Source organism: Podarcis bocagei (assembly GCF_964188305.1).
Source record: "Podarcis bocagei genome assembly, chromosome: 1".
Taxonomy (NCBI): Eukaryota; Metazoa; Chordata; class Lepidosauria; order Squamata; family Lacertidae; genus Podarcis; species Podarcis bocagei.
This window is the reverse complement of record NC_138125.1, coordinates 15889074-15915619: the sequence shown is the minus strand read 5'-3', so window position 1 is coordinate 15915619 and position 26546 is coordinate 15889074. Positions and strand designations below refer to the sequence as shown.

The 26546-nt window shown below is 43.2% G+C and overlaps 1 protein-coding gene across 6 annotated transcripts in view; it reads right to left on the bottom strand.

Moving 5' to 3' along the window:
- Positions 1 to 2816: 2816 nt before the first annotated feature.
- CDC42BPB (CDC42 binding protein kinase beta) overlaps positions 2817 to 26546 on the bottom strand; it is a 98320-nt gene continuing 74590 nt past the window's right edge. For 4 of the 6 annotated variants that reach the window (XM_081191000.1, XM_081191003.1, XM_081191004.1 and 1 more), the window contains 14 exons: positions 26175 to 26280; positions 25563 to 25699; positions 23708 to 23847; positions 23156 to 23237; positions 20914 to 21130; positions 19906 to 19968; positions 15999 to 16595; positions 11951 to 12048; positions 11754 to 11838; positions 11122 to 11242; positions 10882 to 10999; positions 9307 to 9412; positions 9152 to 9222; positions 2817 to 4793 (listed from right to left, as the gene is read on the bottom strand). In XM_081191000.1, coding sequence (XP_081047126.1) covers positions 4662 to 4793; positions 9152 to 9222; positions 9307 to 9412; positions 10882 to 10999; positions 11122 to 11242; positions 11754 to 11838; positions 11951 to 12048; positions 15999 to 16595; positions 19906 to 19968; positions 20914 to 21130; positions 23156 to 23237; positions 23708 to 23847; positions 25563 to 25699; positions 26175 to 26280 — 2073 coding nt within the window. In that variant the 3' untranslated portion in view covers positions 2817 to 4661. The remainder of the gene's footprint in view (positions 4794 to 9151; positions 9223 to 9306; positions 9413 to 10881; positions 11000 to 11121; positions 11243 to 11753; positions 11839 to 11950; positions 12049 to 15998; positions 16596 to 19905; positions 19969 to 20913; positions 21131 to 23155; positions 23238 to 23707; positions 23848 to 25562; positions 25700 to 26174; positions 26281 to 26546) is intronic. The other 2 variants (XM_081191001.1, XM_081191005.1) reach the window with 1 other exon arrangement.

The window sequence follows — 26546 nt, the reverse complement described above, 5'->3', positions numbered from 1 at the left end:
AGTGTTAAATACAGTACAGCGTTAAATATTAAAAACTTCCCTGAAAACTTCTGCGCCTTCAGATGTCTTTTAAAGATAGGATAGCTGCTTATTTCCTTCACATCTGAAGGAATGTGAATATTCCACAGGGCAGGCACCACTACCGAGAAGGCCCTCTGCCTGGTTCCCTGTAGCTTTGCTTCTCGCAGTGAGGGAACTGCCAGAAGGCCCTTGGCGTTGGACCTCAGTGTCCGGGCTGAACGATGGGGGTGGAGACGCTCCTTCAGGTATACTGGACTGAGGCTGTTTAGGGCTTTAAAGGTCAGCACCAACACTTTGAATTGTGCTCCGAAACGTACTGGGAACCAATGCAGATCTCTCAGAACCGGTGTTATGTGGTCCCGGCGGCCACTCCCAGTCACCAGTCTAGCTGCCGCATTCTGGATTAATTGCAGTTTCTGGGTCACCTTCAAAGGTAGCCCCACGTAGAGCACGTAGCAGTAGTCCAAGCGGGAGATAACTAGAGCATGCACCACTCTGGCGAGACAGTCCGTGGGCAGGTAGGGTCTTAGCCTGCGTACCAGATGGAGCTGGTAGACAGCTGCCCTGGACACAGAATTAACCTGCGCCTCCATGGACAGCTGTGAGTCCAAAATGACTCCCAGGCTGCGCACCTGGTCCTTCAGGGGCACAGTTACCCCATTCAGGGCCAGGGAATCCCCCCCACCCGCCCGCCCCCTGTCCCCCCAAAACAGTACTTCTGTCTTGTCAGGATTCAACCTCAATCTGTTTGCTGCCATCCATCCTCCAACCGCCTTCAGGCACTCACACAGGACCTTCACCGCCTTCACTGGTTCTGATTTAAAGGAGAGGTAGAGCTGGGTGTCATCTGCATCTGGGTAGCAAGTTTTCAAGAGATTTGTTTCATCATTTAATTCCTCTATGCTAAAGTGTTCTTGTAAATATGTACTTCTTTGGTTTAAGGCATACTTAAGTTCTGCTCCGGCTATTCAGTCATTTTACAGCATGGCAAAGTTACTGAGAATGAATATAATCTGTTAAGGTGCAATCCTATGTATTGTTTACTTCCCGGAGAACTTTGCTGAATGGGAAGTGTACATCTGTCCATGATAAAAATAAATTCACGCAGAAGCAATTCCCACTGTGTTCAATAAATCTTACTCCCAGGAAAAGTATATTTAGGAATGTAGCTTAAATGACTTTTAGAAGATCCTGGGTCTAAAATAAAGCGAAATTGTGCAACCACATCAGTCTCAAATTACTCCAGCTTTGCCATTAGCGTGAAAATATTTGGAGAAGCAAATATTTGGTGGCAGCGAGTTTGATCTGCCACTTGGTGTCCATGTTAAAGCTCCTGGCTTGTTTATGAAGTTATGCCTTGGTTGTATCCGAGTGAAAATTCAGCAAAAGAGGTCAAAGTATACTAGGGTTTATTTGCTAGGATACCTCATTTCAGTGATGCCTTTGCATTAGTAAATTGTGGTTCAGGTCCAGCCTGCAGCTCTCACCTGCTCCCTAAATGCTGCAAATAAATTGACAGCTTTTCAGCTAAGCGCTGTCCCTGGATAGAAAAGGGCAGCTTAATTTAAACTTCCTGCCTTTGCACATATTCTTCACTGTCACTCTCTGTGTCTAAGTAGTGGATGCATGTGGATTCTTCTGCAATTGCTGTTATGTCTGCAGTGCAACCTGGAACAAGTTGTGCTTTATCAAATCCGCACTGTTAAATTACATCCTCTAGAGGGGCAGCCATTAGTCTGTTGCAGCAAAACCAATGGAGAATCTTGTGGCACTTTAAAGACCAAAAAGTTTATTGGCAGCACAAGCTTTTGTGGACTGGAATCCACTTCATTGATGTAGAACAGGGGTGGCCAACTCCCAAGAGACTGCAATCTACTCACAGAGTTAAAAACTGGCAGTGATCTACCCCCTTTTGGGGGGTTTGGGGTCAACGTTGTTGAGTTTTTTCAGGGAGGAGGTAAAACATTGAGCTTTTTTTAGGGGAGCCACAGTTGCTCAGCTTCTTTGGGGGGAGCCAATGTTCTACCAGTGATCTACCGCAGACGTCCAGTGATCTACTGGTAGATCACGATCTACCTTTTGGACATGCCTGATGTAGAATATTTAACACCAGAATTTAATTCCAAGTTCTCACCCCTCTCCCACCTTAATTTTTCTAAGCCACTTAAAAGATATTGCAGCAAATTTGTCGGGCTGTGTGCGAGAGTGTCAACAGTCCTTAAAAGCTTCTGCATTTCGGGAACAAAATCCCACACAAATGTTTTTCCGGGGCCTGGTCAAAATGCTTGTGTGTAATACTGGCAATGCCCCATTATGCCCACCTCCCGCCTAAAAAGAATAAGAAAAGAGCTTTCCATTTGCACTGAGGAAAACAACAAGGTTAATCAAGACTATTAATACCATTCTCATCTAGCTATTATTTCCAAGACAAGCTGCCTGCTGTCTACTGCACTGATCTGGCCTCAACTCCACTGGATGACCCTTGGGCCAAAGGAAAAGAGCAACAGAACATCAGCAGCAATTACCACTCTTTCTGCAATCTCTAGTAAGGAACCGAAAGACTGCGGCAAGCTGCAGGAAGCAACTTCAGGTGCTGATACATTTCTCGTCCTCAGAAGACCACTTAAGAGTTGCTGTTTGTATTGAGGTTGCTTATTTGGTTGGTTGAAGGTGAAACATAGAACACAGGGTTGTTCTTCCCCTTTCAAATCATGTCCTGGTGACTTTCAAACGAACCAGGCAGGTATGAGAGGCCAATGCATGCTTGTCCAGAGAAGGAAGACAGGAGCTCCGGGTACTTTTTAAAACCTTCCTCTTCTGCTTTATTGACAAGTAAATTGTTCAAAAATGTTCTCACAATTCAATAATTACAAAGACTTCAGACTTACATTTAAAAAAAAAAGGTGTAAAAACCAGAAAACCCCAAAAGCAGTAGTGTCCAGCTCAAATTGAGCTTCATTGATCAAGAATCTGAGAAAAGAGCAAGTATTGTCAAACACTTAATGTAACAGGATTAAATGTTGACTAGAGCCACTTGATTTAAAACTAGGGATAAGTGCATGTCCTATACAGTGTTTCAGGAAAGAGTATTAGCCATTGGTATAGCATTAGCCCATAGAAACCAGATTTTTTTTAAAAAAACAATTGACATCCAACTGTCATCAAATTGGCACAGAAGGCACACTAATGTGACAATGACAAACTGGATATGCCAGCCACAGAATTAATTACACACGCTTTTTTAAATGAAACATGATCACAATTCCCCCCGCCCCCCGGGAAGGGGGTGTGGAGAGGTGGAGGTGGGGAAGAGGGAAAATTACTAAATGTATAATACATGGAAGCATGAGATTAAATATACACGCAATATGTCACCGCTGCACATGGGCCGTAGCAAAATATACAGGAGTGTGCTGTGCATTTTTCCTTTTTTCTCTACATGATCAATACTTTTGATTAGCAATCATGGGGTCTTCATGCAGGCGAGGATACAATGAACTGGGGAAGGTGGTGGTGGGGAGAAGATGAGGCACCCTCATATACACATCCTTCAACGTTTCCACTTTGGTTACCAATCAAGATAGACCGATGGTTTAAGTACTACTACACAATCCCGTCGCATAAGCAGCCTTCAAGGGAGCGATCCCAAGAGAACGCTCCCTAGCGTATTTTATTTTATTTTATCTTAATGTAGTGTATCTTTAACACTGGAACAAAAGCAAAACAAAAAGAGGAATTACAAGAATGTCCGCGAAAGTGGTAGCAGGAAAAGCAAAGTAAAACCTGTTTCACAGCAGTCTTTTTTTCTTTTCACCTTTTTTTTAAAGCCCTGCCCCGGCTAATGATGAACTGAAGAGGTCTAAAAAAGCAGGGTAAGGATAAAATGTTACCGGCAATAGTTTTATGTACATGACTAAAAAGTTGGGAGAAGGACATTTACAAAGCTGAGAATGTATGTAATGGCTAAATAAGTTAAAAGGCCACAAACTAGAACCTCGGTTTTCAACTTCCTGACATATTTCTACTGATGCTGGGAATGGCCCTACAGCTTCCTATCATTCTCCTAAAACTTGAAAAAACACACAACCAGAATATATTTAGAATATATTTAGCCAAGGATGCAACTAGCCTGCTTTTATAGCCTGCTTTTTACTTCCCACTCAAAAGGACCATTTCCCCCCCAAAGGATTTCCTGTTAACGAGACATTACATCATCCTATAGAAAAATATTCCTGACACCGCACTGTAGTAAAAAAAAAACTACCAGCGACTCTTCTCTATTTTCTTTCCAACTTAAATATGAAGACTGTTTACCAAAAGCCTGTAGTGTATGTCACATTAATATCACGTCTGTGCAGAAATTGATCCACCATAGGGTTAAGAACAAACAGTTTTGCATAAAAAACAGTAACAACTTGATCCGTGTCGTAATAAAGAACTCGCTCCTCCTTTTTTTTTATTCTCCCAAATCTACAGCTCTAACTACAGAATTTACTTTTGTGCAACACTAGAAATTCTGTATCAAGTCTTGGCACAGTTGCTGGAGACGGGCCTCCTGCACTTGAATACTCCGCGGAGTAGCTGCTCCTGGTGCCGATGGTCCCGAACAGGATTTGGGGAGGGAGGGGGGAGCCGTAGTGTTATGCATCGCAGGTCGACTGGTCCAACCCGTCTAGCGTCAGCTGATTCCTATGTGGGGAGTTGGGACTTGGGGGCCCGCTTGGGTTCGAGCTGTTGGAAGGAGTCGAGTGTTTGGTAGAATCTGAGTCAGGCTGCAAAAAAAAGAAGAAGAAAAAAAAGAAAAAGAAAAATACTGCGTGTCAAGTGCCTGAAACCATTAGGATGCTTCTGATGGGAGACAGAGGCAGTGCAGCAAGAGCTCCCAAAAGAACTGGGCCCAAATTGCACCTATTAGTGTGGACAACTGGCTGACAGTGTGATAAGAGGGAAGGGAAAGAAAGGAAGAGGAGGAAGGATGAAAAGAAAGCCTGTCTTTCTTCTCAGCATAGTCCTACTGCGGAAGGCCCTGCCAAGGAAGTGTGGTGTTCCCAGGGGCTGTCTGAGAGCAAATCTTCTGAGCCATTTAGATGGTCTTGGGGGAAATTTCTCAGAGTTTCTGGATTTGGGGGCAGGGGACCCTCAACCCAACCTGAGGAGAGCTTTAAGACTAGCCCATCTCTAGTTCAAGCAGCTGCCTTGTAGGTTTCTATGCATTAAACCGTCTTCAGTCAGAAGCCAGAGCTCATCGTTTCCCAAGTCCTTGCACAAAGAGCATCCAGCCTGCTGTCTTGATAAACATGAAGCCAAAATGGGAGAAAAAGTGTCCTAGGAAGCGGCTGCAGAGGGAAAGAGAAACGGCGGGGTGAGGAGTGTTCAGCACAAACACTCTCCATAGATCCTTCTGTGCTTTATGCTGCAGCCTTCCTACTTTAGAAAAGTTTGAGGCAAAGTCACTTGAAGAGGCAGGCTTGGATCCTAAGACCAGTGGCGTAGCGTGGGTTGTCAGCGCCCGGGGCAAGGCAAGTAATTTGTGCCCCCTAACCCGTGGATTTGCACCCCCTAACCTGTGGATTTGCGCCCCCTAACCCTAACCCCCAGATGTTGCGCCCGGTGCGGCCGGCCCCCCCTGCACCTCCCACGCTACGCCACTGCCTAAGACAAATTACTGTATTTTTCGCTCTATAAAACGCACCCAACCATAAGACGCACCTAGTTTTAGAGGGGGAGAACAAGAAAAAAAATATTCTCTCCCTCTCTGCACAGTGCCCCTTCAGCGAAGCGGCAGGAGAAACCTTCCTTTTCTCCTCCTGCTTCGCTGAAGGGGCGCTGCGCAGAGAGGGAAAGCTGCGCAGCACCTCTCCAGCGAAGCGAAGCCAGGAGAACAAGAGGGATCGGTGCGCACCGACCCCTCTTGCTCTCCTGGCTTCTCCTGGCTGCGCTCTGGAGGCTTCGCGTTGCTTTCGCTGAAGCCATGGAGCCTGCATTTGCTCCATAAGACGCACACACATTTCCCCTTACTTCTTAGGAGGGGGAAAGTGCGTCTTATAGAGCGAAAAATACCGTAAATTAAGGAAGCTCATGGAAGGAAAGTTTCCTGTCTCTTTTTCCCCCAGAACTCCATCCCATGTTGTTCAGGATGGTGCCCTGATGCTTCCGGAGAGGCTTCTCAAGGCTCAGAGATTGCTGGAGAGGAGAGGAGAGGATGAGAAGCCTTCCTTCCGTTGCTTGAACTTCTCTCGGGGTCCAAGCCTTGCATGTGATAAGCAGCAAATATAATTTGGGCCTCAGCTTGTTAGGGAACTTGGATTAGTCTCTCTCTCTCTCTCGGGGGGGGGGGGCATAGCAGCACCTCTTTCATCCACAGGGAGAAAACATAATGGGCATACATTCACCCCTACAGGTGGGAAAGGAGTGGGGCAGGATTGGACAGTATTAAAGGCAGTGTATCCACTCCCATCTCTCTTCCTGCTCCTGACAGCAGCCTTGGATGGCTGTTTTGCATTAAAAGCAACAACAGCAACACACCACCACCACAAACCCCAGATAGGGGAAAGGATCACTCAGTTGTGAGTAGTGAGGAGCTTGGAAAAGCAGGGGCAAAGACCGTTATGTAAAACAGCAGATGAATTTGTCCACCGGTTATTTATGTTATGTCCTTGACAGAAAAAAAGGAAAGAAAAAAAAGAAAAAAGAAAAAAAAAAGAAACGGAAGGTTTCTGACTGCAAATGGTGTCAGGGAAGACACAAATGGCAGCCCAAAATGAGGAATTCACTGGACAGTCAATTGCGCCTATCCAGCCAGCGTTATTTTCTAGATTTGTTGCTGATGGCTCTGTGGTGTAGCCCTTCCCTTTTCACTTCAGCCATTTGCTTGGACATTTTCCCAGCATTTTGGAATGCAGTTAGCTCTTTGCAAAGTACAGCAGAACTGTTGCTGCGCCAGCCCATTTAATTGGGGGAAGAAGACTTTATATTTAGCCAACAGATTAAAAGGCGATATCACTGAGAGATACCATCAGCAAGGTTTTGCTGTGGGTGTAAACAGCAACCTCAGACAATCATTTAGGCAAGATCTGTTAAGGGAGAGCTGTGACAAGGCAAGGAGCCACCAAGCAGAATGACCCCGAGTTTCACAGCGCACTGTTGGTATACAGGCAATAGCTCACATGCTCTGATCTTAACTATTGTAAGCATAAACTGAAAATGCCACCTCAAAACCTGACACTTATGGCAACCTGCTGGGCTACAGCTGCAAGAATCATAGAATCATAGAGCTGGAATAGACCACAAGGGCCATCGAGTCCAAGCCCCTGCCAAGCTTCGCCTCTTGTTTGGGCCGCCATGGATGGAGTCTGCAGCCGTGTGGTTTCTGCAGTCCTCATGGGGTAAAATCAACAGAATGCTGACCCAAGGTGCAGATGGCAGAAATTTTAAAAAACAACCACCACCACACACCAGTGACAGCCCACAGCCCAAAGGGTGCTGGATCTTTCCACAAGTGCGGCTCTCTCTAGTGCAGTATTCAGTAGGAAAGTGGCAAGGGTCAACAGATATTTGGGGAGTTTTTAGTGGATGCTTTGAAGCTCACTTTCACCCTTTCATATGCACCTTCCCGACACATGCTTCTTTCCCCCACAACAACCACCAGGCACTATTGTTTATTTAAAGGTATTTTTTATTCCACCTCTCTCAAAACTGGAAGCGCCTTCATTAATGGAAGGAACAGGTGGGAAGGAATAGGAGGGTGAGGGAAGCAGATGGCAAACATGACCCTCAGAGCCTGATGCAACTGGACTGCCTCCTCCGCCATGGGCAAACTGGAACATAAGATGCCAGCTCCTGCTCCAGCCTGTCTGTTTTGCTCTGAGCATGTCATTTGTGGCGTACCCTGCATTTTATAAATACTATAAAGCACTTTCATGACTACAGTTGAAAACTGACACAGAAATATACTACCTTAAATTTTGTTTACTATTGGCCGTTACTTTAGTCCCCAATGGCTCCTTCACTAACAAGAGGCTACAATCACTACATATTCATAAAACAGCCTCGTCACTGCCACTGCTAACAGCGCTAGAGGGTATCGGAGGAGGAGAAGAAGGAGAAGAACAGATTTAAAAGCTGCAGGCTTCTTAAAAAGGTCCAGCCATCCAGCGACTGCTGTATTAGCATTCTATGATACAACTGCAAAAATAATTTTGCAAGAGATGGAAGGAAAGCATTTGTGCGAACCCACAAATTAGGAAACCAGTGCATGGCTATGTTTGCTCCTGGTTTCAGTCTCAGAGACATCCTCCACTGGGAAAATTGTTTTCCTTTGATTAGAAAGGGCTGTAGCTAAGGGTAGAACACACACTTTGCATGCAGAAGGTCCCAGGTTCAATCCCTGGCAACTCCAAGCAGGGCTTGGAAAAACTTGACTGAATCCTGGAGAGCTACTGCCAATGAGTGCATGTGATATAGAGCAATTAGCCAATGGTCTCAGTCAGTACAAGGCAACCTCTTATATTCCTTGTACATGTCATTAAAATCAGCCGTGGCAGCTCCTGGGTTTTGATGAATTAGGAACCAATTTCAAAAATGCAGTTGGTACTGTTTGATAACCTCTCTAACACTCCAGGAACGTTGCTAAAGTCTATGCAAGGTGGCAGACCAACTTGCTGGCAAGAGTGCTCGAATAAGGAATCCAGGCTGTGTTCTTCTAAAGCAGGGCTTGCAAAACTTGGGTCTCCAGCTGTTTTTGAACTACAGTTCCCATCCTCTGCTAGCTAGGGATGATGGGAGTCGTAGTCCAAAAACAGCTGGAGACCCAAGTTTGGGAAACACTGTTCTAAAGCTTATCACCTATTTTGGATCCTCAGTTATGAACTGTTGCCAAGACACCCACAAAGTGTTTGAGCGTGTGTTTCTTGGGAATCAGAGCTTTCAAAACATTTCTCCCTAGTATTTTGTAGTGAAGGAGTCTTCTAGAATCAAGATTCCTGAAGCTCTATGAAACCTGAGATCTGGCACTTGAGATATACACAAACAACCAAACAGCTGCTGTTTACGTAGAAGGCTCTTTCCAGACTGAATAGAGAGCTATGCACCAATATGAGGAAACCAAAGGGTGTCTACAGATAGATCTCACCTCTTTGTCAAACTCCTGGTCTGGATCAGACATACTCCTCAAGGGCATAGCTGCTCCTAGGTCACTGCCACCTGTAAAGCAAATATGTCTGAGACTCTCCACTCCGATAGGTTTACAAAACTGCAGGTTATAAATAGATCCATTTCTACTGTTACCTGAAGATGGCCACGAAATGTAGCTTTTGTTTCTCTGAGGTGCTTGGCGTGAAATGTTGGTCGTGGGAGGACAAGCCTTTTCATCTTGTGAAGGAGGTAAGACACTCTGCAGCAGAAATGTAGCCACAGTCAATTAGACAAGACACTTTCAACGTTATTTTCTTTTTCAGTGAAACATTTAGCAGAGTTTTTTTTAAACACCGAAGGAATACTGCTTTCAGAGCTATTGTATGGTGGTATTTTTTACAAACTAAGCTTCGCTTGCTAAAGAGGGCCATTTAACACAAAGGCACATCATTCAAATAACTGACAAGGGGGCAATTTATCCCTCCTTCCCCCCTCCCGCCTCCCAAAAAGCAAGCGAAACAAAACTGAGTCATCAGTCTAAGTTCCTTCCAAGTGCTGGAGGCAGGATAACAGAACTCACCAGTAAACCAGACTGTGTAAAGAAAAGAATGGAGTTTGACTGCAGATCATGCCTCAAGGTTTTTTCCAATTACAAACATATGAAAATTGTTTTTGAGCTATGGTATATTTGACACCTGGAACAGTAAAAACTGCTTTCAAAGCATTCTCCAGTGAGCTTTCCCTTTGCCACCTGCTGTTGGAAGGACCATAATCTAGTCTGTGTAGGGGTTTAGCACAACCTGCTAACTCAAGTGTAGGATTCAGAGCAGCAAACACTAGTTTATATATATATATATACAGGTTAGTAATACCCTGCAAACTGCTAGTGCCCCCTCCCAACTTTTCTTTAATGTTGGCAGAGAGGCATAATGCCCACCGTCACCATCCAGTTCCTAAAGAGCTGCTCCTACCCTTGCTACAGAAGCAGAGGAGGGACAGGAAGAGGAGGAAAGCAGTGAGGAAGAATGGTCACTCTGGAGAAAGATTTCAGCAGAGATAGGGCTCATGTGATAGACGTGCTCAAAGCCTGTTGGAGGTGATATCAGAGCAGAATGTCGGGAGAGTGAAGGGGAAGGAAATTCGTTCTGTTATTTTAGACAAGACAAACAAGAAAAAGGAAGGAGGAGAGAATAGTTATTTAGAAAACACTATTGCACTCTTGGCAGTGATGCCTGCTTACTTTCAGTGCCGTGTGCGTGTGCTGGCATTCTCAAAGAGAGTTTTCACACAGCCTGCTCAGGCATCTGCCTCCCCTCCCCTTCCCCTCCTGGATAAGATTTGTCGCAGGGGTTGGGCTTGCATGCTTGCTCCTCTCACTATGGAAAGACCTGGGGGGTTCCTAGGAGATACAAGCCCTTTTAAAAGGGAGTTTGATTTCCCAGGGTTAGAAGACATCCTACAGCTGAATAACTATCCTGTCATTTGCATCACCCTACAGTGAAGCGAGCTGAAGAAAAGTGGGGAGAGAGCAGGCATGGCCAAGGCCTCCTCCTGATCCCTTCCAAGACGTATATTAGCCCTGATTAAACTTTGCAGCTGCCCCTTAGAAAATGAACAGCCGCTCTGCTCAAGCTATAAAGTTCTTCTGCCAGCTCGTTCCCAAGATCTGCAGGTTGTGGCTGAGCATAGGCCTGCCTATCTGCTTTCCCTAGGAACAAGAAGTTTTACCAGTGGGAGATCCATGAGCACTTGCATCCCATCTCCTGGTCCCATATGAGCCACGTGGTTGAAATTGGTCGGATTGGAAATCATTTTGGATCGGAGTTCAGGGTCTCGGAGCATCTCCCTAAACCAACAAAGACATTAAATGATGGGTTTGCATAAGTAGAGTCTCCTTTACCACCAATTGCGGTGTGTGTGTGTGTGTGAGTGTGTGTGTGAGAGAGAAGAGAAATAGTAGAGTCACACCTTCTTTGTTGTATTCTTTCTTCTTCGGGGACTTTAAAGACAAATCTTCTCTTGCTTCTGGTGCGAAGCATTTGCTTCTTGCTGTTGTCGGATGTCTCCGGCACGCTAAGGGCAGCTCCTGCTATAACAAGACATAATGCAGTTTATACGGGTTCTTCCCCTCTTTAGTATATCCTCACAACAGAACAGCCCTGAGGTAGTTAGGCAGAAGGTCTGTACAAGCCCTGCTGCAGTGAAGGAGACTCATGCAGGAGACCTTTGTGGAATCCTTAAGCTCTTTTTGCAGAGGAACCTAGGAATTTACAAAGCATCAGGTGGACTCTTTGCTGAGTGAGGCAGGGTTACAGCTCTCTCTTATCTGATCTACAGAGTTGTGCCCTGCATGCACACATGTGGGGAGTGTGGGCTAACCACATCCACTACCTGCATGCAGCCCCTAGAGGGCAGGCCGAGGCTGAATGTGGCCCTTGGGGCGAAGGAGGCTAGCCACCCATGGCTGCCTCTGTAATTTTTTACACATGGCTGTAATTTTACACAGACTCTACTTGCCTTCCCTGCATCACCAACACATTACAACCACTCTTCTTTATCCCTTTTCCTTTGTATGTCCCACCCCGACCGAACGCACTAACCTGAAAACTTGTTCTTGAAATAGATCAGTCGAGGAGGTTCACAGTTAAGGAGATTCAGTGTGCCCATCACATTTAGGGGTCTGATCTGTTATGGAGACAAAGTAAGGGAAGCTTAAAATTCATCCTCAACACACTGCCAAGATGTTTGCAGTAAACGAATAAGGCACTGTGTTTTACAGTACGGGCAAGCTACTTACCTTTCTTAAGCCGATAGTCTGAACCCATTCCATGGTGCTGACATTAAATACATCAACACCGTATTCACTGTAGACCGTTAAATAGAATGGACTGCAGCCTAGAGAGAAAATACGAAAGCTGGTTATGGCTGCATACTTCTGAGATAAAACTGAGCACCATCATTATTTCAACTGTTACTGTTTCTCAAGCCATCTCTCAGGTCTAGTTCTCGCTGATATAAGTAAATGAAAAGGCATTGATTCTGGCAGTCAGCATATTAAGAACTCTTCTTCCTGACATTTAGCTTTTCGTGTGGGAAAGATTTATTGTAAAGGGAGCATTCCATCATGAGAACACCCTCCCCCTCCCATCCTGCATTGGTACAGCCTAGACAGATTCCTATTTAGGTATTTGTCTATTTGAAACCCTTTTTATACCTCCCATCATTCTATATAGATTTTCAGCACAGTGTGCCATCAGTTATATTGCAACACAAATACAATAACAAAATAGATAAAACCATCAATGACAATAATAAAAAATGCACAAAAAATGAGCAGGTGGACAATTTTTTTTAAGGGGGCACAAAAAAGATAGCAATGTGGCTATACTATATACCATAGTTGGGGGACCAGTGCTGCGAAAGGCCTTTCCTCTGTTGCCACAGACCATACAGAAAAAAGGTTGTGAAGTAGGCTGTAGATCAGGCCTCTCTGGAGCAAGCAATTTTGTTGCAAGTATTTCATTATAGATCATCAGCAGTTTAAATCTGCAGGGTCCTTTCCAATAGCCCCTTCTCCACCATCCTGCAAGGCAGGTCATCCTTCCCATTTAAAGACAGAAAATGGAAGCTGGAAGATTTCTCCTTGGTCCAGCCTAACAAGCCACCCTGCTATCTACCAGCTATGCCTTCAAAGGGTTAATTCTTTGAAGATGGGAGGAGAGTCTTATTTTTCTGAGAGAGACTGGAAGGCTACAGGAAAGCCAAGATTGCTTCAGAAGGTGCTTTTAAAGGCACAGTACTAGATATGTCTAGCAACATATCTAGAATGAGAAAAATATGTTAAAAAAATCAGTTAGAGGTGTAGGTATGCTACACGCTTCATTTCTGCCTTTTTGGGAAAATACAGGCCTTTGCCTGAGAAGGTGTTTTGATTTATGGTTTCCAAACACCAGCTGGCTACGACACACTTCCTGGGAGATGCATTTGACTTGCTTTCTGCTGTATAAAAGACACCTGCAAAGAAGAACAAGACTGACAAGTCCTTTTACACGGTAGCAAGGCAGAAATACCTATTCCACTGGCAAGATTATCTGCGTAAATACAGAGGAAGAAGGAAAGACGTGGGCAGGGCCGTCACTTCCAAGAGGCAAGCTAAGGGAAGGAGGAATGGCTTCCCCTGGGCTCTCCGCCTCAGCCCCTCTGCCATGCCTTGCTCCGAGGAAGGGTCAAGGGGGACCTTCCTCAGAGGAAGGCATTCTGGGTATGTTAGAAAGTTTAAACAGAATTTCCAACTGCTCTGGAAGAAAGAAAAGGGGGGGGGGAGAAGCGAGGAGGAGTGTGGCATAATCTCTTCTGCTGCACCTGGTAGTGAGGGGAATAGAAAGGTCATTGCACTCAGTCGCTGAATGAGGATGAGGTGAACTCCAGAAGCTATGGGGTTTTCCCAAAGGGAAGTGTGGTGTGCTATGGTCATAGGAAGTTTCCTATACAAGAAAACCCCTTTCAGAAGTGATTCAGAGGAAACTTAGCAGACCATTTCTCCCAATGCGTGGTTGGGTCCCTCGTGAAAAAGAGCCCTCCCCCATAGTTCCAATGTGCAATGGTCTTTACCAATGGTCTTTCAAAATGGAGCGCCTGATAGCAACAGCTCTCCTACCCCCCGCCCAAGCCTCCAGCTGGAACCATCACAGCTAGCAGCTACTGCAGGGATGGCACTTTTGTTAAGGACAAGCTCCTGTGCCTTAAATCGTTGAATGAATGAGATGTGCACCAGTTGAAGTATTTCTCATTACTGGAAAAGGTATAGCTGCTGCAGCTATGTTTACCATACAGCTGCTTAAAGCACAGAAGACTCAGGTGGTGCTGTTTTTTTAAGGGAGAAAAAGGAAAAGATGTGGCAAGTCTAAGCCACTCTTTGATTTTGCTGACATTTCTTAAACGTTTCAATGTTTCAAGTGTTTCATCCCCCCCCCCCCCAGAATAACTTCCGCTTTCTTGGAAGTGGTCACTACAGATCGCAGTTGGGAGGGCAAGCAGATTGCAAGAGAACAAGCCCAGACAGGACTAAGCATGCCCTAAAAAAGGTCCACAGACAAGGCTAACAAAGGTTTGCAAAAATGTGGGAGGGCAGGGAGTGCCCCCTCTGTGCACTAGCACTATCAACACAACAGGGTACACATTCACACATGATTAGGAGAAGATGGGTTAACAATCTGCCTTTTAGAACAAGACATTTGAAAAGGTCAGTCAGATGTTTTAGGGAGTACACATTTACACACTATGCTTGAAGTTGACTGAACTAAACTACTGGTTATCAACATGAGAAGTACATGTTTTAGGGGGTGGCTCATATCTTACAATTAAGCCTTTACTAGGGCAAGAGGCAGTTTGTCTGATTGTCAGAACTTAAGAGCAACCGCCTATTCCGACTGCCCATCTCACAGAAAAGCATTTTGCTCTAGCTTGTTAAAGCCCATGTACTGGAAGCACAGAATCTGGCCCTGTCCCTTTTCTTGTCATTGGCTTTGCAGCTAAACCAAGGAGAAGCTTGGACAGTGCAAGTGGGACACAATTATTACCAACTTATATTGAAGGTTGTTTGTGTTTTATAACATGTCAAATCATGAAGTCTGATTGCTATACTCTGATATAAGGAAATGATCTACAAGGTGGATGTGAAGAAAAGTAGATGGAAGCTTCCTGTATTTTAAAGATTAATACAGTGGTACCTCTGGTTACAAACTTAATTCATTCTGGAGGTCCATTCTTAACCTGCAACCATTCTTAACCTGAGGTACCACTTTAACTAATGGGGCCTCCCGCTGCTGCCACGCGATTTCTATTCTCATCCTGGGGTAAAGTTCTTAACCTGAGGTACTACTTCCGGGTTAGCGGAGTCTGTAACCCAAAGTGTTTGTAACCCAAGGTGTTTGTAACCCAAGGTACCACTGTATAGGGTAACCTGTCTTTTGTACTCACCCACCTCTAAAAGCTCACAAGCAGAATTATCATTACGAAACTAACAAAAATGAGGTAAAGCAAAGTGGTGGAATTTACATTGCTATTACGGAATTAATTAATAATTAAATTTGTTAGTTGCTTTATCGTGCCGAGAGCAACTCAAAATGACCCACAAACAGACAGACAGGCAGACAACATACATATTACTGACAATGTACTCCAAAACTCCAGATGACCCCACTCAGAAGTTTTATTTTGATGCCAAACAGGAGGGGAATAAAATTGAAGGCTCCACATGGCTGAGGAGCACTTCCCAAGCATCACCCTCTGGAAATGACCATATAAGAAGGACCACAAAGCAGTGCCATCCACCCCTCAACTCAGACAGCTGCCCCAGAATGATGCCATGCTATGGCATCAAAAGCCACTGAGAGGTCGAGGAGAATTAACAAGGCCACATTTCCCATCTCTCTTCTGACACAGGTCATCCCAAAGGCAACCAAAGCAATTTCTGTGCCAAAACCAGGCCTAAACCCCCACTGAAATGAATCTAGAAAATAAGTTTCCTCCAAGAGCACCTGGATTTAGTCTGTGAACACCTGCTCAAGAATCTTGCCCAAGAAGAGGAGATTGGGAACTGGCCGGTAATGAAGGTTTCCTCTCACCCAGCCACCTGGCAGCTGGTATGCAGAGCAATACAGCCTTCACTTCGCTGTCATAATTAGTAGGCACTGAAAGCCCTATTCAACATGTATAGGTCCATATTAGCGCCATCAAAAACAATGGTGGTATAGCACGATTTAAAACTATGATGGTTAAAACAGTTATTTGCCGATTATTTTTCAGACAAGTGAAGCAGCAACAGAAAAAAAACATATACATACTACAGGCAGCAGGAGTTGCAGGCCACATTAGCTCTTGCATGCGTGACCTTCGACCTTGCGCATCAACGTACACTCCCAAAAGGCTGAAGCAAAGCAGGTATTCCTCATTGCTGAGCTCCACAGCACAAAGGGCGTCAAGAGGCTGTTGTGAGAGGAATGCAAGCGATGGGTCATTGGAATTTACCAGGTTTATAGATTGTCCATCACCCTGGATGTTCAACAGAGAGAAACCAGATGGGTAGCCAACACAAAGCCTGTCTTTGAACACTGTCATCCACTGTATGCTGCCAGGTGCCTGGATTTCACTGAACTTTTTATGGAAAGGTTTAGTCCTATGAATTTCATAGCACAGAACCTGCCGTTTGACTGCCACAAACAAACTTGTTGAAGAGCTCTTCTTCAGTGTCCCAGTTGTAATGAACTGGCAGCCTTTAGTTTCAGGAAGCTTAACATCAAGACTGCCTTCAGATCCATCCAGAGAGGACCAGGGATACAAGTGAACGTGATGATTCCGTCCACAGATAAGGATAATGATTTTCTCTTTGGGAGCCAGCTCTATCTGGTAGACCTTCTTGCAGTCAGCAGCTCGGACGATCACTGTGAAAACAACAGGTCAATGTGAGTAAGTGATAGGAGTGCAGACAGGCTGAGCCATTTTAAGTGTCAGCAATGTAATTACTTAGGATATATGCATATTTCCATAGTGATAGCAGCCTTCCTCAATCTGATGCCCTCTGGATGTTGTGGTCTACAACACTCACCAGTTCCATGTAGCATGGCCAATGGATAGTGATGATGGGTGTTCTAGTCCTCAACTTTTGGAGGGCCACAGGTTATGGGAGGCTGATGGTAGGAAGACATAGTTTTGACCCAGTCCCACTCTCAACTTTCCCTTAAAACTGTACACCAATATTGCAATATTACAGAGAAAGAATATTTTGACCTCATAAAAAAAAATGCAATTTCCATGGACCACTGGTATGTTTTAAACATACAAAGCAGGAGGTACATACTCTCATCTTTTATCAATAAGGTATAACCAAACTGTGTCAAATGGTCCTATATTTCCCTTTCTGGATTAGCCCATTCAATCCAGTATTTTTGTAGGTAACATAGTACTATGCTGCCCACCATAAATTAGTTAGTGGCCTTCCAATCAATCATCCCTGATGTAGAATGAACATATTTTTAAGGTACCCAGCGCCGACAGACAAAACCTTCCTATTTTCTTATATCCAGGGAAACGCCAAGTGCACTTTACATTATATTTTAAAGGTCAACACACATAAGTTATTATTCTATTAATAACTCATTTTTTATAAAGAAAATGTTTTTCATTATTAATGAACAAATGGAACGGGGAAGAAAGATATTGGGAAATGCTAAGATAGGTGAGGATGATGCAGCATTAGAGAAAAAAACAATTCTTTGACCTAGTTGGAGGGGTCTGACAGCAGGCATACACACTGAGTGCAGAAAAAGTGAAGACTGAAAGATAGGATGGAGTTCAACATTACACTGAGCTTTACTTCAAATAAAATATTCTGCAATTACAATATATGAAATACTAAAACTGGCCAGATGCAATGTGAATGTCAGTGAATCCCATGAAAGCTAAATGCAGCAATTTAGGTCTGAACTATTTGTACCATTCTGAACATATATTCTAGTAATGCAAACATTGGGAAGAACATTCCCCAAATGGGGAGCCACTGAAGAAAAGGCTGTTCTTGCGTTGCCACCCTCCAGGCCCCTTGTGGAGGAGGCACACAAAGAAAGGCCCCAGATTATGATTGCAGAATCTGGGTCAGTTCATAGGGGGAGAGGTGGTCCTTGAGGTATTGAGGTCCTGAGCCATTTACAGCTTTATAGGTCAAAACCAGCACTTTGAATTGGGTCCAAAAAGTAATCAGCAGTCAGTACAGTTGGGTCAGGAACTGCAACCATCTGATCAATAACTCTGCCCAAGAAGGGGAGATTGGCAACTGGCTGGTAGTTACTGAAATTTTCCAGATCCATGAGGGGTTTCTTGAAGAGCAGTTTTATCACTGCTGCCTTTAAGCAGGAGGGACCACCCACCCGCAGGGAGGCATTAATCACCTCCCCGGCCCAGCCAACTGTCCCCTCCCTGTTAGTTTTTATCAGTCAAGAAGGGCTGATAAAATCTTCCTTTGTTAACAACTAACAAAATTATAGCCACTTCTTCACAGCGACTGAGCTAAAAGGTAACTTTCTGGTTTTTCTTACTCTCTCTGTCTAGCGTTATAAATACTGCCATAAATTTCATTCTGCTGGTTCTGTTTTTTGTACAACTCACTTCCTTGATAACAGAAGCAAACCTATACAATTCCATTGCAGCAGTAGCATGACACTGCTATTGTTCAGTTTAATCACATGCAGAGAAGCCAGAACGGTTCTCTTGAGTGAGGCTCAGGAAAGTATTCTACTTTTCTTTGGTAGAGAGAAAAATGTGATAGAGTTTATACTTTGCTATTCGTTAGTTTGCCAGAAAACATGGTGCATCATACAATTATTTTCCTCAGGGGCATGCAAGGTGCATACATAAACACACTCTCACTAATTAATTCTAGTATTTAATGAGATTGTTAGAATAAGGAGAGTCACATTGACATGCAGAATATGGCCACAAGATGTACCCATAAAATTAAAATAAAATAAAATAAAATAAAATAGCCTCTAACCGGGGAAGAATAGATACTGATGTCTACAGACTAGTTATTCATTTGAGAGAGTTAGTTTTCTGAAAGCTCGTTGACAAGCCATAAAGATTTTTCACTTCTACTGTAATAAATGAGAGCATGAGAGGAGAAATATTTGTCTGAAAATCACCACTGCCTTCAGACAGCCAAGTGAGAAAAAAGAATCATTATTCCTGTAACCCAGAGAAAATTGTACCTGTTTCCAATTACTCAAGTCTATCAAGAGTGTACATGGAGCAAACAGCCCGCAAATTTCACTGACATTTAACATGCTTTCAAAAGTCATGTTTACTCCATGGCACCAGCAATCAATGCTGGGTGAACTCAGCAGAGATGGCCTGGACAACTTGTGACTCACAAAAACAACATCATACGGCTGACATCTATGGTTTCACAAAGGGCTCAATAAATCTTCTGGTTTTGCTGCCTGCCTGAGATTACAAAAATGGTGTGTGAGAGCAATACCTGGCAGGTCACAATATATAGCTGGTAGGTGTTGATGGGCATGGTGCAAGCCTCCATTAAAGTCTTTATCACCACCACTTCATTCCCCTTTCACCGGTGATATGTGTGTGTGCTCTATTTGTTATAATATGTAGCAATAAAGCAGGTCTGCAAACTTTTAAAACTTTTGCTTCGTGTGCAATGAAACCCTGCATGGCAAACATGCCCAGAGTTAGCACAAGAGTCGATCACAGTTACATTCTTAAACTGTATTATGCTCCTGCATATTTTGGTTTCAATGATAGCATGAGCATGGAAGTGTGCAGAAAGAGGCAAAATAGTAGATACCTTTTCTGGCCCCTCTTTCATAGCCGAAAGCTCATCTGTGCAAACTGTATGGGGAATCCTTGGATGATCATTCTTCTAGGGTGTCAACTGCCAGGGGCATGTGAATGCTTAGTACTGCAGGAGCGCCTTTGCATTTATGGAGTTTGGAAATGCACTGAAAGGGACTTCTAAGGTGTCTATGGGGAACTGCAAACAGTCCTTACCTGCCTTCAGTGGTAAGATGACCAATGAGATTCTCTTCCGCCAAAAAGGCAACTGAGAGTGTCCAGCTTTTTTTAGATAAACAAGTTTTCTGTATAGGATGGACTGCTGTGTAACCAACTTTAAAACAGAACTTTTAAGTGATGGGGTTCAATAATAATAAAAAAGCTGATTGTAGAAAGAACTTCACTTACCATCACGGGTCACGTCTACAACATAGAGGCCTTCTTCAGCACCAATTGCTATTCTATCTCGATCTAATGGTAGTGGGGAGAGGGGGGAGGAAACCACTATTAATATAAACAGGTTTGAAAATTGCGAGCTTCTGCTGTTGTAATGGAAGGGACCCATTTGATAGTGATAGTGAGCTGGAGGGACTTCACAACTGTACCGGCTCCCCAATTTATTTCTGGGCACCAATGAAAAGAAATTATTCTAACCTTTAAAATCTCCAGTGGCCAGTCTCCATTATCTAATGGAACTAACATTTCTGTATCAGACTCCATGGACACAGAGGTCACTAGAGGATGTTCTACTCTAAATTCCTTCTCTAATTTAGACTGGTGGGCAGAAGGCTTTCTTCTGTAGCAGTGCCCTCCCCCTTTACCAGGCTGGTCTCATCTTCACTTTCTGAAGCAAGGAAGAAATTTCTATCCCAGCAAGCATTCAGAGGGTGAAGGGGATTATTGTTTTAACCAGCCTGGTAATTTACATTGCTACAGCTATATGCTCTATGGTTTTAAGCTGCTCTTAATATTGCATCTTATTTATTGCTCCAAAACTGTTTTTTTTATGTGGTGCCATTGTGATAATTTTGGTAGCTGCCCTGAGGCCCATTGTCCAAGAGGCAAGCTATAAATATGAAAATAAATAATACCCCCAAATGAGAAGGCCTGTAGGGAAAATATGCACAATTGCATTTTAAGGCATCATTAGTGTATGAACTAGCTGTTTTTCCTTAAGCCAAAAAGCAATGGGCATAAGAATAAGACGATTCATTCAAGCACTGCAGATGCCTACTGCAAACAGAGTTAATCATAATTAGCTTTTAAAAATCAATTAGTAAATTTCACACTACTAAGCTTCTCTGGGCACATATGCAGATGAGGAAAAATGCACAAGGATGGCAGCACAGGCAACACATTAGCTCCATCTGCAGCTGTAACAGCAAACATTCAAATGTCTCATTATATTCAACATACCTATAATAGTAGCAGCTAAACTGGCTTTAATGAGAGGAAGTGTGCTATCATAGGCTTCCTGTGGAATATGTACAACTTGGTTTTTGAGTTTATTTTTGTGCAGAATAGATTGCAGCCCCTCTAGGATTCCAACCCACTTTCGCTTCTCGTTCTCATTTTCTGTTAGGATCAGCAGAGAGCAGGTCTTTGAAGGCGAGCCTAAGAGAGAGGCTGTCACCTTGACAGCAAGAGGAAGCAAGATGAAAATATTCAAGTGAAATTTGCTGCCTCTCTATTGCCGGAGAAATACATTGGCTAAAGTAAGTTGCAAATACATCACTCACAACAGCTTCGTAAAAGTGACAGCTTCAATATACACAAGCCCTTCCAGTTCCTCTTCAAGTCTTATGTGTAAAATCCTGTTTGGTGAAACCCTCAGTCTTCCTAACATTTCCCTTAGTACAATGATTTGGCAATCTTTGCAGAATCCATTTTAATGCTGAGCTAAATTCTCAGATTTATGGTATTTCGTGAAGTGGATGTTGTTTGTCCACACTGTATTACTTTCAGTATGATGCACGCTTAGGGGGATGATGTGCATTATCTTGACCACATTTTAAATAGAAATGCAAGGTTGTGGGACATTAGAAATATTCTCATGAATTTACATTCAATGGGGCCAGTGTCATTTCTTGGCAATGCAATCCAAATCCTGGCTGGGGAGGATTGCGTCTGCTGCTCCAAAGATGGTGGCGGGAGCAGGCAAATTGCTTCAGAGGTGGGGCTTGGCCAGCCCCACTGCTGCCACATGATAACACCAGCTTGCTCATATGACCGGGGAAACAGCTGGGAGAAAAATGTTAATCTTTGTCTAGAGCCTCGTTCCTTATTTCTTGGCTGGTATGTTGTGCTCCACAGAACATTATGCAGTGGGCCGAAAGAAGCTGGGGGAACAGACTGCACACTTCTGAATGAGAAACAGTAAAAAAGGCATGTTTCTTGACACTATGCATACTGACCGGAGAATATGAATATTGCCTGGCCTCTTGGAGATCATGGATACTGATCAAGAAATGTCCACAATGCCTCCTTCGTGGATGTATTATGAGGCCTGGCGGCACGATGGCCACTTGCATTGATCGTTCAACTTACATTACCCCTAACATGCTTATTATGAAAAGGTATGAAAGTCCCAAATGTGTTATGACCCAAAGCAAACAAATGAAAGGTTGGTAACATCTGTAGTGCCTATGATAGATTACTAGTTGTCGCTAGGGAGGTATATGTAGGTATAGGTCCATTCAATCAATGTATAGGAATCATTAATGACAAGAGATGCAGTCCCATACGGCAGAGATGGGGAACTGTTGGTCCTCCAGATGTTGTGAATAGTTTTGATTAGTGTATCTAACTTACTTCTTTACATTTTAATACGCTTTTTAAAATTCTTTGTTTATTTGCTCTTTAAAAAGGTGGCCCTTATATGCCAGTTGTCAAAAATTACAATTGCAAGGAAGAGACAGTTAGTTTAGACGCCTACCTGCTACTAGGCAATGCACCCTGCTAATTTATTAGACAAGGACAACAGCCTAGTCTAATGCACGTGTATGGTAGAGTTGTGCAAACCAGGGGTGGGAAATCTTTTTCTGCATTCCCTCAGGGGTACTGTTGGGGACCACATACTGGTGTTGACATGGCCAGAGCCCAATATGAGCAGGGACACCCTTTTTCTCTCCCCTCTTCCAGAAGGTTGCCGGGGAAGGAACATGTATCTTTTGCTAGAAGTCTGAAATGCTTGTTTTCAAAGGGATTCTCTTTCCTCCCATGGCTTCATTAATTTCAGCATTCCCACCCCTCCCCTTTTTCCTCCTCCCACTCTCTTCATCTCCCTTGGTGCTCCTTCACTCATATGAAATTAGGGCAGGGCACTGCAGGTTGCCCACCTCTAGCATAAACCACCTTAATATATTTCAGCAGCGTCCCAAATTTTTTTTGGCCAGATACGAGCACTTAATTTTAGTATCTGAAAGCACAAATTATTCATATAAAAACTGAATTGTAAACACACAGCCTGCCCTTCACAGATCAGTTACAGCGAACTGATTAATCTTCAAGAAGTGTCCCTTCACCTACATGTTAAATGGATGTTTTAAAACTGAGATTTATACTAGAGACAGACAATACAACTATTTATCAGTCATTCACTGAAGCAAGGTATGAGAATAAGAAGTGGCAGTAAAATAAAAACCGTATTTGAACATACCCTGAATATGCAAGGAATATCTTTGCGGGTTGCATGTATAACATCCGATGCTAGGACAGAGCTCACACAAAAATCTTCATCTCTGGTAAGAAACCAAATAATTCAAGTCATTGGCGTTGGATTTTACACCTATTTAAAAGTACAGCTAAAGCAAAAGCTGTCGGCCTCCTTTCCCTAGGACGTTAACACATGAACTGGTGTTAATTCTTGGTTGTGCAGTTCAGGCAGACCCTGGGTACAGATAAGCTAGTTATAGCAACAAGGTAAACCATTAGGTTTTAGCAGGGAGAGCAGGTGAAGGAACAGACGAACACAGTAACAACATGTGCAAATGCAAGGCTCACTCTAACATCGTTTTGTAGACCAACATGGCCATTTTGTCAAATCGTTCCCTGAAATAACAAAGCACAGTACACTATTTTGATGAAAATTAAGGGGTTGTATGACAATTTCTGATTGCTTTAATTGTATCCCAAAAAAATCCAGCATAAATTTACCATGCAAAGGGTGGGGGGGGGGGAGATGGGGTTTATCACCAAAATGACTACAAACCTGAGATCTAGGACCTGACTTGCAACCACTCCCGGCTGGGTAGATTTTCCCTCAGGTACATCATAGAGGAATAGTTTACAGTCACAGACAACTGCATAGGCCCGCTGCCATCCTTTCTTAACTCCTGTTGGCTTTGGAACCTGTAAATAAACAAATGCACACACACATCATTCATACCTTAGCAGATAAAGCAGAAGCGGGACCCTTGAGCACATTTCCATGCGACATTTGACTCTGATTTTTAGTGCTACAAATTTTTGGTGCTATAATTTTTTATTATAGTGCTACAATTTCTTGTACAGAATATGAGTTCCATGAGCTTAGATGCATGTGCAAATGTACTGAGCATTATGCTATAAACATGATGCGCTTATTGAAGGACCTATGACCTCCATGATGAACTCTGGAGTGCTATGGATCATGGAGCTATAAGAAACCAAACGGCATGCATAGTCATATGTGAATTCAAGCATGGAAATGCTAGTGTGTCTGGAAATATAGATAGATAAAGAAACTCCAGGGAAGACAGATTTTTTAAACAATCCCCTTTTACAAAATTAACTTCAGGATGTGTGCACTTCAGCCTTGCAACTGGAAAATATCAAAGAGCGTAAGATGATAAGAACATTTATCTCTCCCATTTAAAGATTGGCTAGAAACAAACCTCTATCACCCAGAATTCTTTCTCAACTTTCAGTCTGTGGCAATCCAGCTGCCAGTTTCCAGAACTTTTTATCAAATCACCTGCTGTGCTCACTAGTATAAAGATTAGCACTAAGGGGATTACTATAAATTGTAAACAAAGCCTTGGGGCTTTATCATAATTTGGGAAGATGGATGGATAGAGAGAGAATGGTTTTTTGGCACAATTCTAGGGAAGATCCTCTTATGCAGTTTGCCCCTTCTAGCATGTCAGATACTAGTGCAGAAGATACTAAGCCGTACGCCAAAGGGAAAATATTTTTGTAATATACTAAGATAATCAAATGCCTTCCAGCTACTGCTGCTATAAAGAAGCAGTACGCTAAAATGACACAAGGCAAGATTTTGTGTTTTCTTCCCTTTAGCTTCTGCATAAAGTTTGTATTTTCAGTTGGACTTTTCAGCTTGGAATTCTAATGCCCCATCTTATGTGATATCAAACACACACAGATTCTTTTCTCATATATACTTGCGCGTCTCTGAAAATCAACAGTTATTTTTTACACTAGTCTGCTGCTTAGTTAAGTGTCAAAGCTATTGACATGTGCAACTTTCCATCTAGCTTTGATGCAGGGTGGGCCTCACGAGTTCATGGAGCGCACCACGATTACAGTACATTTTAGGAGATGCAATAGGAACCAAAAGCATACCAAAACCAACAGGAACCAAGATACACAGATGATTTTGGTACACAGTGTTCTTTCGGTACCCTTGCTTCCTGTTTAACTAAACCAAATCCTTTTTTCTAATTTCTGCATTTTGCTGAAGTGGGGTATGAAACCTGAAAGAAAGGTGATGTCTTTTTAAAGCAGTAAAGAATAAAATGTATTATTATATATCTACGACGTGAAGTGCAGATCAAACAAACAAAGCCCTCCTTTCAGGTTTTATACTCCACCTAAGCAAAATGCAGTGAAGAAATAATTACACAATATACTGTACTTTTTATTGTACACTTCCATGCTTGAAGATTATTATTTAATGTGGCACTGAATGAATTAATTGAGTTTGTACCTAATAACCTATGCCAATCAAGCTACTGGATTTTGGGGTAAAAACACAGTAGTGTTTTTAAAGATAGGTGGGATTCAATTAACACTACTGTTAGAATCATAATTCTCTCCCTGCCTCTGCTCCTGTATAATTTTCCTACCTTGACGTAGCCTTTGTAGGCTGTTCCTATGCCTCTTTGAACATCTACCCCAAGGGGTCTCTTGGCTTGCTCTGGAGGTATAGGGCAGACTTGTGGTGCGCTGTCCTTGCAGGAAACATGGCATGCAAATGAACACACTAAGAAAGAAAAGGTGAACTTGTCAAAGTTCTTTGCTGTTACACAATAAAACCTAAAGTTCAGTTAAAAATAAGGAGCACAGCATCATACAAGTACAGTGTATTGCTATCATGAGGCTTTCTGATTAAAACAGCTGACACAGGTGACTGATAACGCAGCTTCAACTCCATGGGTCAAAATGGAATTGGAACCCCTGCAATCCTCTCTTAATGCCTCGCCCTTCCTGAAAATTTCATGGGCTCACATTAGTAACGTAAATAACCCGTTTCTGCAGCTGACCCTTCAAATATGGCGCAAATGACAATCACATTCAGCTCCTTTGCAGTCGCTTTTAACTTCTATTTTAGATCACCCAGCCTTTTGCTTTAATGAGGCATATAACCATTTCCTCCAGGTAACTGTCTTGCTGCAATAAAGATGTAAAAATTATGCTGTTAAGTCTCTTGAGTTCTTAGAAGACTTAAGCCAACTTACCATCACAAGCGTAGCCCTGTCTAATCAATCCCACCATGAGGGAGGTGCAGTGGCTGCACTGAGTGGGGCTTGAAAAGGATTTGATACTGAGTTGATGAGCTTTAGGCTGGAATATAAATTCAGGGTAAATAACATTTTCAAAAGGTTAATAAAATGACAAGTAATTGTAAAATTGTATCAGTGGCAGAAGTTCCCACTTCAGTGGACTTTGATTTGAAGAGGTGGCCCTGGTTATGCCTTCATTTACTTGCAATGGAATTTCAGCAGGAACCATTACTCCTGAACTGTGTACTGATGATGATGATGATTATTATTATTATTATTATTTGGGCATCTTTTTGAAATAATACTCAATGCAACTTACAAAATGTT